This window comes from Plectropomus leopardus, chromosome 1, assembly GCF_008729295.1.
Source record: "Plectropomus leopardus isolate mb chromosome 1, YSFRI_Pleo_2.0, whole genome shotgun sequence".
Classification (NCBI taxonomy): domain Eukaryota; kingdom Metazoa; phylum Chordata; class Actinopteri; order Perciformes; family Serranidae; genus Plectropomus; species Plectropomus leopardus.
The window spans coordinates 8,813,860-8,826,382 of NC_056463.1; the positions used below are offsets into that span (position 1 = coordinate 8,813,860).

At 38.7% G+C, this 12,523-nt stretch overlaps 1 protein-coding gene across 3 annotated transcripts in view; it reads left to right on the top strand.

Annotated features, from left to right (window-relative positions):
• The window catches only part of coro2ba (coronin, actin binding protein, 2Ba), a 61,492-nt gene that overhangs the window by 44,792 nt on the left and 4,177 nt on the right, over positions 1-12,523 (top strand). For all 3 annotated transcript variants that reach the window (XM_042491754.1, XM_042491745.1, XM_042491764.1), the window contains 9 exons: positions 1,901-2,017; positions 3,697-3,846; positions 5,582-5,746; positions 7,289-7,405; positions 7,508-7,612; positions 8,861-8,957; positions 9,262-9,374; positions 11,321-11,411; positions 11,739-11,878. In XM_042491754.1, coding sequence (XP_042347688.1) covers positions 1,901-2,017; positions 3,697-3,846; positions 5,582-5,746; positions 7,289-7,405; positions 7,508-7,612; positions 8,861-8,957; positions 9,262-9,374; positions 11,321-11,411; positions 11,739-11,878 — 1,095 coding nt within the window. The remainder of the gene's footprint in view (positions 1-1,900; positions 2,018-3,696; positions 3,847-5,581; positions 5,747-7,288; positions 7,406-7,507; positions 7,613-8,860; positions 8,958-9,261; positions 9,375-11,320; positions 11,412-11,738; positions 11,879-12,523) is intronic.

The window sequence follows — 12,523 nt, forward strand, 5'->3', positions numbered from 1 at the left end:
TGTCTGCGGCTTAGTCAATGTGACGCATCTTCCGCTGCGCAGAGGATTGTGGGTCAGAATAGCCAGAAAAGTATGCTGACTTACATACTAAAAAATGTGACAGATGCAGTAGGGCATCTCTGTATTATTGGCGTCCTATGTATTTGGACACACTAAACCTTTTTCTGGCAGACTAAACAGTCTGGTCGTATTGGTATTGGAATGCACAGTCTTTCTTGCTTAGTCACACTGTCTCCTTTTTTTCTTCTCCTCTTTTTATTGACTGAATTGATGTTCCACTTCACTGCTGTCAAATTTTGGCAGACACTGGTCTCAAATGCTTTTGGCATTTGTCCCTTATCCAGTTAGCAAAGCCTGCAGTATCTTTGGCAAACTTGAAACATTTTTCTCTGAGCAGGCCTCCTGCTTTTATGAGGGTTAACTACAGTTCTCACTTTTAAAAACTGCCTGTTGATCAGCTTCCTTTTTGTGTACACAGTAAGTTAATGCACTATATACCGAATGTTTGTTGCTATCTAATATACCAGCTAGATTTCGGTTGCAAGCTAATATTGATCTATATGGATAAACACTAGCTGATATTTTACTATCTATATACACAGAATTGTTTTAAGTTTCATCATTTTGCCTCTGGCTGTTATAAAATGAAATGTCTTGTGTGATTGCGTGACGGGCAGTATGAAAATGTTATTGCATTCTCTCTTTGTGGGCGAAGGTGCAGAGATGCTGATGATGAAATTTTTGTTCCAGTTATTATGTTTTATTTTGTAATAGTAGAGTTTGTTATGGCTTGGTAATGCATCTGGAGTGAATCTGTGGATGGTGCATGTATGCAAACACACACACACACAGGATTTCACAGAGGCGTGACCCGATGCTCTTAAACAAATCTCTGAGGAAATAAAAAAAGAGGTCAGTGGATTGAAGTGACATCAAACATTCATGACAACATGACCGACATTAAGAGGCTTCTGTCATCTGCTGTTATGAGCCACTGCCCCTCTGTGGACTCTGCGGGTTATTGCAATAACAATCATGTGCCTCTCAGATGTCCCTGTACAATAACCAGGTCTGTTTTGTTTTGTTCAGGATTTATCAAGTTATCTCGCTGATGTGATTTCACTTTTATTAGATTATATCCATCATGTTACAACAGTAACAGAGAAGAATTGTTTTCTTCAGTAATGTAGATTAAGACAGATTCATTATTTGCATCCAGTAGCTGCTTAATTTAATTTCTTATCATTTGTTATCATTGCCTGTTAGGTCTTGGGAAAAAAAACATTCTCCATTCTTTTCTAATTTTGTGTAATTTATGCTCACATTTCACAACAGGTGCTGCATTCTGGGTATCTTAAATGCACCTTTATGTGCAAGATACAAACACATGCATTCATGTGTTTTGTTTTATTCAGTTTAATTCCCACTAACATCAGTTTATAATTTTTTACTTTTTGTATGGCTCACGGCACAATAGATCGTCATGTGACAATCAAAGTAACTGGATGAACAAGATAAAATATAAATCTCTTGCAGTGCACCTTATACATGAAATAATCTCCAAAAGACCCAAAACGAAACTACAACCATTAAGGCTGCTTAAATGCCTTATTCCAGATCTTGTTTTAACTGAGTGTAAATGCTTTTGATTACATGTACTCCATAGCATGTTTATTATCCTGTATTTTAACTTTACTAGCTGTTAGACATTGCTGTTATGGTTTGTTGTTTTGTCATTTTTTAATATTTTTTTCATTTAATTTTATTTTATTTTTGCTTCTATTTTTTGAGGGTTGGATTGACAGATGCTCTTATTTGCATTCCTTTCACCTACATGCTTGAGAAAGAAAAAGAAAGAAAAGTAAATGTAAAATATCTAAATTTCATTGCTCTGCTTCAGTCTGGCCGACTCGACTCTCATCACCCAAAAGTGTGCGGCCACCAAGGCAATGTGCTCGATATCAAGTGGAATCCCTTCTTTGAAAACATCATAGCATCCTGCTCTGAGGACACCTCGGTAAGTGACTCACTGTCTTTCATTGTTAATGTCTGCTTTGTACCAAACAGGTTGACTCAGGATGATTGTGGACATTAATGGTACTGTATGACAGTGACACTTTGATGATGTGGAGAACATGCTGGATCTATGAAAGTCTCGAGTCTGTTAGATGCTGAGGTTGACAGCCACTTAACCAGAAAGCAAAGAGGTCATCAAGTACTGGACGTGAGATTGTGACTGGATTTTGGCTGACATCTGCTCTGGTTGTTGTTGTTTTTGTTGTAGGCAAAGGACGGATGTGAAATCCTAGACTGTGTAAGATAATGCAGATAGCTAACGTGACGTCACACACTGGTTTGTCGACTCCTGTTTTGAAGCATGGAGTTCAGCTTTTTGGCCATCACCATCTTGTGTTTTCGGAGCCAGAAGTGACAAGGAGGTGGAGATAACACTAAAATGAGCTGCTAAGCTGCTATCTTAGTTAGCATAGTGCATTTAAAGCTATGGTTGTCAGTGATAATACTAATGCTGTGTAATGCTGCGACTGAAAAAATAAGCATTTTTACAGATAATAAATTAACATTAATCTCAATTTTTTATAGCAAAAATACAGGCTTAATACCATCAAAACAAAAGTGACTTACCGGAAAAACTGAATATCCAAAACCTGAGAGGGTCTTTTTGTACAACTAAACAACTATATGCTGAACAAGGGTTTTTTAACCCTTGTTCAGCATATAGTTAACCGCTATTAACTGAAACACACCAAAATTAATACAGCCACACCTACATTCAATCAGGGGTTATGCCATGGTTACATTACCTAACAAATGTTGTTGCTGTGGCAGTGACCAGTCAACAGACAGCACCCAACTGTTACCGAAAGGTAAATTAGTTAATTTAATAATATGAAACAGGTGAGTTGTATAAAATGTCGCCCCCCGTACAGTCGTCATTAAGGTTGAAATTAGCAACAGAGACCAAAACCGTTTTTGTAAAAGGCTGTAAACATGTTAATTCCTGTTGCAAAACTGGGCATTTCAACATAGGGGTCTACGGGGATTGACTCACTTCTGGAGCCAGCCTCTGGTGGCCATTTGAGGAACTGCAGTTTTTGACACATTGGCCTCATTTTTCAGCCCTGGAGGTTATCGCTTGTGAGAAATACCTTTGAGCACAAATCCACTCTCTGTTCTGTCCACATAAATTACATCATACACAATTACAACTCTAAATCAGTATCATTCATAATCTCAGATGTTACATGACGTATACTAAGAATCTGCAGGCCTTTTTTTTACCAGTACATGCATTAGTTACATCACTCTACCGAGCATAGTAAAGCCATGGTAGTGCTGTGTGCTGTATAATACTTTCACTTGTTGAAGGATAATCTCCCCTGGTCCAACACAGGGCCTGCAGCCATCACTGTAATCCAGTCTAATCCTAATGCAATGGGCTGCATTGATACTCTGCTATTTTTGATCAGAGGGATCTCTCGCTGTGTCATACTGATTGCAGTTTCATATTAGAGAAAAATATGGAGTGGCCTCTGACAAAAACATAATACTTATTGGCCCATTTTATGAAAACGCCTGCAGATGTGTGCGTGTGTGTGTGTGTGTGTTTGTGTTTGTGTGCTTCATGGTGACGCAGACTCACTGTGTATTCCTACTGTGTTTATATGAACGCGGCAGGTGCGAGTATGGGAGATCCCAGAGGGCGGTCTGAGGCGCAACATGACGGAGGCAGTGCTGGAGCTGTATGGTCACAGCAGACGGGTGGGTGTGATCGAGTGGCACCCCACCAGCAGCGGCATCCTCTTCAGTGCTGGCTACGACTACAAGGTACCACAGACTCGAATCAGCAGTCTTCACTGAAAGCACTATGACCGTTACCAGGATAATAATTTAATTATTAAAAACAGTTAGAAATATTCCATCTTCAATACTTGTGAGATTTTGTCAGTTTGTGTTATTTAGCTTATTTCAGAGTTTAAATCAGCTCCAAGGAGTTTTCAACTGGTTATCAAAAAGTCTAAGTTTTATATTGATGCCACTTTTTGACCTGCATAAGCAAACAAAGCCATCAGTAAAAACATTAGCTATTTCTATAAAGCTTTTCTTACAGGGACAGATCAACCCACATTCAAAAATACATATTTTTCCTCTAACCTGTAGTGCTATTTATCAGTCTAGACTGTTTTTGTGTGAGTTGCAGATATCAGCCATAGAGATGTCTGCCTTCTCTCCAACATAATGTAACTAGATGGCACTCTGGTTATAGCAATCAAAGCACCAAAAAAATACATTTGGAAAAACTCAACAGCATTGTCTCTTTCCATAAATCATGACACAGTTACTCAAGATAACCCACAGACGTTGTTATGAGCAGTTTCATGTCGGAACTATTTTCTTTCTACCAATCTACAACCGCCAACCGAATTACTACACAGACCTACTAATAGCTTACAGAGCACCACTGAGCTAGTTAACGTTACAGCTCATCCGAAGAGGACGCCATAGATGTTGACATGTCTCACTGTCACGAGGACGAGCCTCTCATTCATGGGTAGATGCAGGCTTCCCTCTGCATGGTGATACGACGGGCAGTTGTAGTTTCTTTATGTTATATTTTATGGTTATGGCTGATACTGTGTCGGGATCAGCAAAGGGAAAAAGGAAATAACTGACTGAAGAACTAAAAAAAATAACAGGAGAGCATGATAGAGCATGGACGAAAACACGAGTCAATCTTGTTCTGTCATTCAACAGATGGAGGGAATTATGGAAGTTCAGATGATTCAATATAGATTCCTATAATCCTACGACAGGTTGTACTATTTCTATTTCATTTATAACTTGAGAGAGGTGGTTTTAAATTATGCTTCCTGCAATCATTTGTGTTCAAAAAAATCAAAACACTAGTAAAAAAAAGTGCAAAACAAATGCATGTGCTAGCCAGATCAAGAGCTTTAAGGTGGTGGTGCTCATAGAAAGACTACCATTTTTGTCCAAAATCAAGGGGCTGCCAAAATCAACAATATATGAAAGTTGCTAATGGTTGCTTTAATTGGTGATGTTGAAAGTATTTCTATGATAAATTCGATTAATTGTTTAATTGATCGACAGAAAATGAAAATGTGTCAGTTATTTTTATTATTCTAGCTTCTTAAATGTGACGACTTGGTACCTTTCTTCATTCTATGTCTGTGTAAATTGAATATTTCTGGCTTTTGGTCAGATAAAACATGAATATTTCATATTTTCTAGCCTAAACACTGCATAAAACAAAAACCCCTACAGACAATAAATCAATCATGAAAATAATCATTTGTTGCAGTCCCGTGTATCGAGTTTCGCTAACCAGGTTATGTACGGATGGATATTTAGGTGCTGTTGTAACCATGAGACATTCTTCTTATTTCATTTTGGACATCAACAGAGAATTCTGTCTGATATTAGTAGCCGCACACAAAGACGTCAAATTCCTTTCATGAGCCCACAACATAATCACATTACTGCTTCAAACACCACAGCAACACGACAGCTTCACCCAAACAGTCTCTCCTAACTGTGTCAGATCCTGATCTGGAACCTGGAGATCGGAGAGCCGGTGAAAATGATCGACTGCCACACTGACGTCATCCTCAACATGTCCTTCAACACAGACGGCAGCCTGCTGGCCACCAGCTGCAAAGACAAGAAGCTGCGTGTCATTGAGCCGCGCTCCGGGGCCGTCCTTCAGGTCAGCAGGAGGGGAGTGGTGTTTTTATGGGATCGTGCACATTAAGGGAACAAGTGTTTGTGTTAAAAATATCCTTTACTACAACTGGTGCTACTAAGGAAATTATTAACTGTTTGACTTTATACACACAATGTCAGCGGTTCCAAACCTTTACTTTAAGGGATACCTTTTCTGTCGTTAAGTAAACTGATGACCCCTGACTAAGTGACATATTTTATGGATATTTCATGTAATATTCAATCCATGATATTAATATGTCATCATAACTGATAACCTGTACATTATTCCCAAATACCGAATACAATAACTGCAGGCAGTTTGTGTAAAATCAGCAAATAATGATGATATGGTTCACTTCTACTGAACCTTTCATTTAGAGAATTTAAAATTACAGTGTACATGTATTAGTTGCTGACAAGTTCACCATAAAAGTATATGTACGTATGTGTACTTTTGGTCTGGAGCTGTTTATCATGGCTTGAAAAAAAATATTTACAGCCTCTTCTCAACCTCTCAATGTTTGACCTTGGCGATCTGGCCACTTAATCACCATGAAATGATTTCTGATTAGACCCATGTACTTCACCACTGCTGCACCAAGTGGAGGTGATCAAGACCAGGCAGCAGGAGGAGAGGAACAGGCAGGAAGAGAAAAAGAGACAAGTCATGAAAATGTTTTGCACCTGAAACACAGATTTACTTTTAAAGCTTAAAAGACAATTAGATATAAAAAAAAAAATATGATTTGCTGATATGCAAAGCTTCTAAAAAAAACTGTAATTGACTGGAATGATTAAAATCTTATTTTATGTCATAAAAAAATTTAAAAAATATTGAAAGGTTCTCCAGTATAGAACCAATACCACTTGGATTGTCCCTTGCTCTGACAAGGTTTCTGCAAATCCTTACAAAGTCTTAAAACCATTTGACTAATTAATTCATTAGGATTTCTGTCTGACTTTGTAAAATTGTAAAATTACTGGTAACTTTAAAAAAAAAAATGTGGGGCGCCTGGTGGCTCAGTAGATAGAGGGGGCGCGCCATGTATAGAGACTGTGTCCTCGCTGCAGCGGCCACAGGTTCAATTCCAGCCTCAGCCCTTTGCTGCATGTCACCCCCTCTCTCTCCTCCTTTCATACTTGTGCTGTCCTACCAATTAAAGGCAAAAACACCCCAAGAAATATCTTTATAAAAAAAAAAATGTAATAATTTACTAAATGCTTCTTACATTAATGTCACCAAAAAGTCATGCTTTATGTTACAATAAATATTTGGGCAAATTTTCTCCCTCACCCTAAGAAGTTGATGTCAGTAAAAAAAAATTCTTCAATTTTGTATTTTGTAAAATTGGTCTTTAATTTCATTTAGAGTGGCCTTTAAAATGCCTTAAAAAGTCTTAAATCCCACTTGCTTAAAGCTGTAAGAATTCTGTCTGAATACTTATAAAATTCTAAGATTCTCTTTATTGTCAGACATCTATTATATTATGTATAATATATTTGCAAATGAACTTTTGTCTGTCTTTGTGTGCTAATCAAACAGCAAGCCAGTTGTAAGAACCACCGTGTAAACCGAGTGGTGTTCCTGGGTAACATGAAGCGACTGCTCACCACAGGGGTTTCACGCTGGAACACCCGGCAGATTGCTCTCTGGGATCAGGTCAGACAACACCACCATATGGTTCATGCATGTAATGCCAGAGTGGGTGGAGCCTGTGTGTGTGTTTAATTCCCAGTGTGTGTGTGTGTGTTGTTTTCCCAGGAGGATTTGTCCATGCCAATTGTGGAGGAGGACATAGACGGCCTCTCAGGACTGTTGTTTCCCTTCTACGATGCTGACACACACATGTTGTACCTGGCAGGCAAGGTCAGCGCAGACTCTTCAACAGTTGTTTTCTATGACCGTAATACTTCACAGATTTACGATTTAAGGACATTATATAACATTCAGAGCATGAACACAGCAGCAAACCACTATTTACTATGTTAAGATATTGGGACGTAATGGTGTCCTGAGCGGAAAATGAAGTTTAAAATGGGTAAAATCTTATTTCATTGTAGAGCTGTGTGCAGTGCATTGATTCACCCAATGTTTAATAACTGGTTACAGACAGAGTCAAGCCATTTCAGTGTCGGTGTGAGATTGTTGGTTCCATTTAATGGTAGCCATTACTGCGGTGTTAGCTCATGTCAACCAAGCACAAAGAGCAGTAGGAGAGCAATGCAAGGAAACGGTCATTGGCTATCAGCTGTCAGCTGCCCTCCACTCTCCACAGCATCACAGATATATTCTAATTATGCAGGAAACACTGAATCCTAATAATAATCAGCTCAGAATATGAGCCAGCGTCGTAGCTATTTTTGCAATTGTCACTTGCTTCTGCAATTTCACTGCAAAAAACACCTATAAACATTGCAACATGCATAGCATTTTTTTTTAGAAAAGCTGCCATGAAATCAGGAATTTTATGATGCAACAATCCAAAAAACAGCCAGGGAAGTCCTGGAGGGACTGTCCTGTGTGTGTGTGTGCATCCCACGGTGACTGGCTCGATGCTACCGCTCTGCACAGCACTCATAGGGGGGTACCACTGAACATAAAAGTACGATTTCATGAAAGTGTATCGCCCAGCCTCCATCTCCACTTAGGGTAACATTATTAGCTCTGTCAGCAATGTTGAATGTTTTTAGCACTATTTGCGCTTTTAGCAAAATTAGCTGCTAGCCATCGGCTCAGCCACCTTCGTGTTGAGAACCGTGTGCAGTCAACTGAATCAGACACTGAATCATAAATATGATATGAATATTTTATACAGCTCCTTCAGCTCTTTCATTTTGGCAGATTTTTCTACTATGAAATCTCTAAAGAACAAAACTCATACTGAGCTCATGCACAGGATAGGGAAAGGACCATGGACATAGAAAGAAACAGCCAGTGAGAGGCAGAGGAAACATGCCAAAGTGTTGAACTCTACAGTAAATTGTCAAAAATCTTTCTCCAGAATTACAAACTCCACCTTTAAGGAGGTGAATACAAAAAAACGTATGTGGGTGAAACATTGAAGAGCTACTTGTTGAACTGTTCTGTAACAGTCACGTTCTGGTGCTTTGGCAGGGGGACGGCAACATTCGTTACTTTGAGATTACCACAGAGAAGCCGTACTTACAATACCTAATGGAGTTCCGGTCCCCAGCCCCACAGAAAGGACTCGGTAAGTTGTTTGATGACGAGCAATCTGTGATCTGTGCTGCTGAGAGCAGACAAAGATACTAACAACTTAACAGTCTACCTGGATGTGAAGGGGGGGTTATTCCTCTAAAAGTGGTGTTGCATGGCTTAAAAAAGTAAAGTCATTAAAGGAAAAAGAGCCAGATGAATTAAAGCATCCCCTCGGTGTAGTTTCATGTGCTGATGTTGATGTTTTCAACTGTAGATGTGACTTCAACCTGCCCTGAATTCAAGGATGAAACCTCAAAACGGTTGTGTCACCACATACTATTTGTTCTTGTCCGCAGGAGTGATGCCAAAGCACGGGCTTGATGTGGGAGCTTGTGAGGTCTTCCGCTTCTACAAGCTCGTCACCCTGAAGGGTTTGATTGAGCCCATTTCCATGATTGTGCCAAGAAGGGTGAGTGAAATAATGGGATGAGGTAATTCTACCCTCATTATTAATCGTTTCTCCTATATGTCACATTTATCCAGCTCATAAAGGGTTAAAGAGGCATTAAGTTCTTGTCTGACTTTAATCATCCTCTCTTAGATGTACAGTATTCTGGCTTGTAATAAACATAAATACACAGTGATGAAGCCTATCAGAGCTGAGCGCAAACAAGGACAGAAGTAATTAATCTGAACGCGAGGGGATCATTTTTCATTTTCTGGTTTCACTTCAGAACAAATGTGTTTGTAGCACAACAGAAAGAAGAAGCCAGAAAGTGCTGGCTGAGGCATCAGTGTAGATTACTTATATTTTTAAACCCATGCAGAGAGGTCACATTTCATGCTTTGAAACAAAGTAATCTTGTTTATACAAAGGAGTATGAGGGCCAGGTATTGGGGAAAAAAATTCAAGGAGAGAGATTTTTTAAATTTTTCTTTCTGAGAATTAAGTTGAAATGTCAAGAATGATCTTGACATTTTATTTATGTCTATGTTTATCTTTTGAGAATGAACCAATAACTAGCATAACTAGCTTATATGACTGCCTCTGCAAAATGTCTTGTGTAGATGAAGTGGCGAAACTTTACTTCAGAATCGCTCTTAGGCCTAGTCCACAGGTACATTTTAAAACAAGTTTTTTTCCCTCCTTTGTTCTAAAAAACAAAATGCAAGCAATGCTTTGAAAATCTCAATCCAAATGAAAAACCAACTGAAGTTGAGTCAAGAGCATGACAAACCTAAAGCCCACATATCACCGCAACCCTGAAGTAACGCGAATAAGAGGAAGATATCCAATCAGAAGCTTGGAAAAAGCAAATATCTGAAGGCTATCTGGTGCAGTGACCTCCGTAGCCCATTTTGACGCCTCTGTTCTGCAATATAGTGGAAGAGTAACTGTACATTTATGTGTAAACATATAAAAAAAAATTCTGTTGGGAAGGTCAGAGCCAGCACTATTTTGGTCACATCCACCATTGCACAAAATGCCATCTCATTTTTAGATACTAGATAGATACATACATACATACTTTACATACACACTACAACACAGCGACAGGGGACATCTAAACATAGAATATACACATCTACTGTACATCTCATATGATGAAGCAATATATACTGGACGTAATGTATCAATGTAAGAAAAATCACTGTGTAATGTGCAATGTAGCTTCTCTAGCATTATTCAAAATTGTATACATATATAAAGATATAAAGTATATACAAAAGCATCCCTTAAAGTATAAAATTTAAAACTTTAAATATATAAATATATGTGCACACACCTCACATGGGAGATCATAACACACAGCCTGACATTACAAGACCAAAATGCTGTTTTCTCTCACTTCATGTAAACACTGAAGACATTTTCTGAAAATCTTCACCCGAGAAGAAGTTTTGCAAAAGTTTTAAGTAACCTAAAACTCAGTGGATAAAAGGATAAAAGGCCAAAAGGCATTTAAAAAACAATGTTTTCAAATATACCCATGTAAGTGTGGACTAGGTCTTAGTAATAAGTTATTTCTCTTGTAGTGCATAAACACAGTGTAGTAAAAAGTATCAAGACTTTGAGATTGTGCTGAAAATTGTGTGTTCAACAAGTAAAACACAAACTCGGAGGAGTCGGTCACATTTGCACAAACTAGCTGGTAATGGACAGATGCCTGGTAACGTTTGTGTGTAAGACACATTTTGTATCACAAGACACAATTTGATGCACCAGGTGTTTGACTTATTCTCGATATTTTGACTTTGTTCTCTAAATGAAAAAAGATATTTCTCCTCTTATTTTTTACATGCCTGGCCCTAATACTCTGGTGTATAATTAAAATACAGTTAAATAACATTATTCCCTAGATACCAAATATAATCAGTAAAATAAGAATGTATGTGTTGTTTTCTGGTTTATAGTCAGACACATACCAGGAGGACATCTACCCCATGACGGCAGGAACAGAACCTGCGCTGTCTGCAAGCGAATGGCTGGGCGGGATTAACAGAGGTAAACAAGAGTTCAGACATACACTGGATTGGTTGATGCTTTTTTGGTGGTTGATAAAACCACCAGTGTCTCGATAAAAGGTAAATGCAACAAAGTGCAATGGACACACCTTCGTATTATCATGCAGACCATCCAGTCAATAACTTGCACATATGGATATACTGTATGTGTATAAATATTATAACAAACTGTCGCTATTTTGGAGTTAAAGACTAATACAGAGCAATAATAGATTGAGCTGGTGGTCTGTGAAGAACTTGAGCCTCCTTGTGCTTTATTTTTTTTTGCTTTTGTTTTTTCACATTTTCACTCACTTTGTGTTTATAGACCCAGTCTTGATGTCCCTGAAGGACGGATACAACCGACCAAACCAGTTAGTGTTCAAGGCTCCGGTGAAGGAAAAGAAGAGTGTGGTGGTGAATGGGATCGACCTGCTGGAGAACGTACCGCCCAGGACAGAGAACGAGGTATCTCTACTCTGCTGTTTCTTTATTACAAAAAGTAGCAATAGGGATCCAAATCCAGGAAACAGACAAATAAATGAGGGGCGCGTGAGCTGGAGTGATTGACTGATTGATTGGCTTTGTGCAGCCAATTTATTGGGTGAAGAAATGGATAAAGTAACCTACTCGTAATCTAGCATGAGTGTGAAAGAAACGTGTTGTCCTTTTTTGCCAGTTGGCATTAACAGTTAATCAGCTGTCTTTTGTTTTGCTCATGTAAAATCGTTCTACACAAGCTTGTGCAAGTCTGTAATACATATGGAAGTTATGCACATTTTTGTGACAGGCCACTCTCATTACCACACATCCCATCCCCTAGCCAATTGGCATATATACAAGCACACCTTCACACGCACACACACACAGACACACACACACGACATCCCAGCCAAATCTCAGCCCTGGAGGCCAAAAACTATGGCTGCCAAGACCTAAAGGAAATTTTTGAGGACTGACCAACCGAACAACCTATAGAGCTGCTGGTCACTGTAAAAAGCAAGCGAGTGGACCTTGAATCAAAATTATTTTGGTTAAACAGACAGCTGCAGTTGCAAAGCTGTTCCAGAGTTTGATAATATCAGAAATATGTTATAAATAACCATTAGTGTA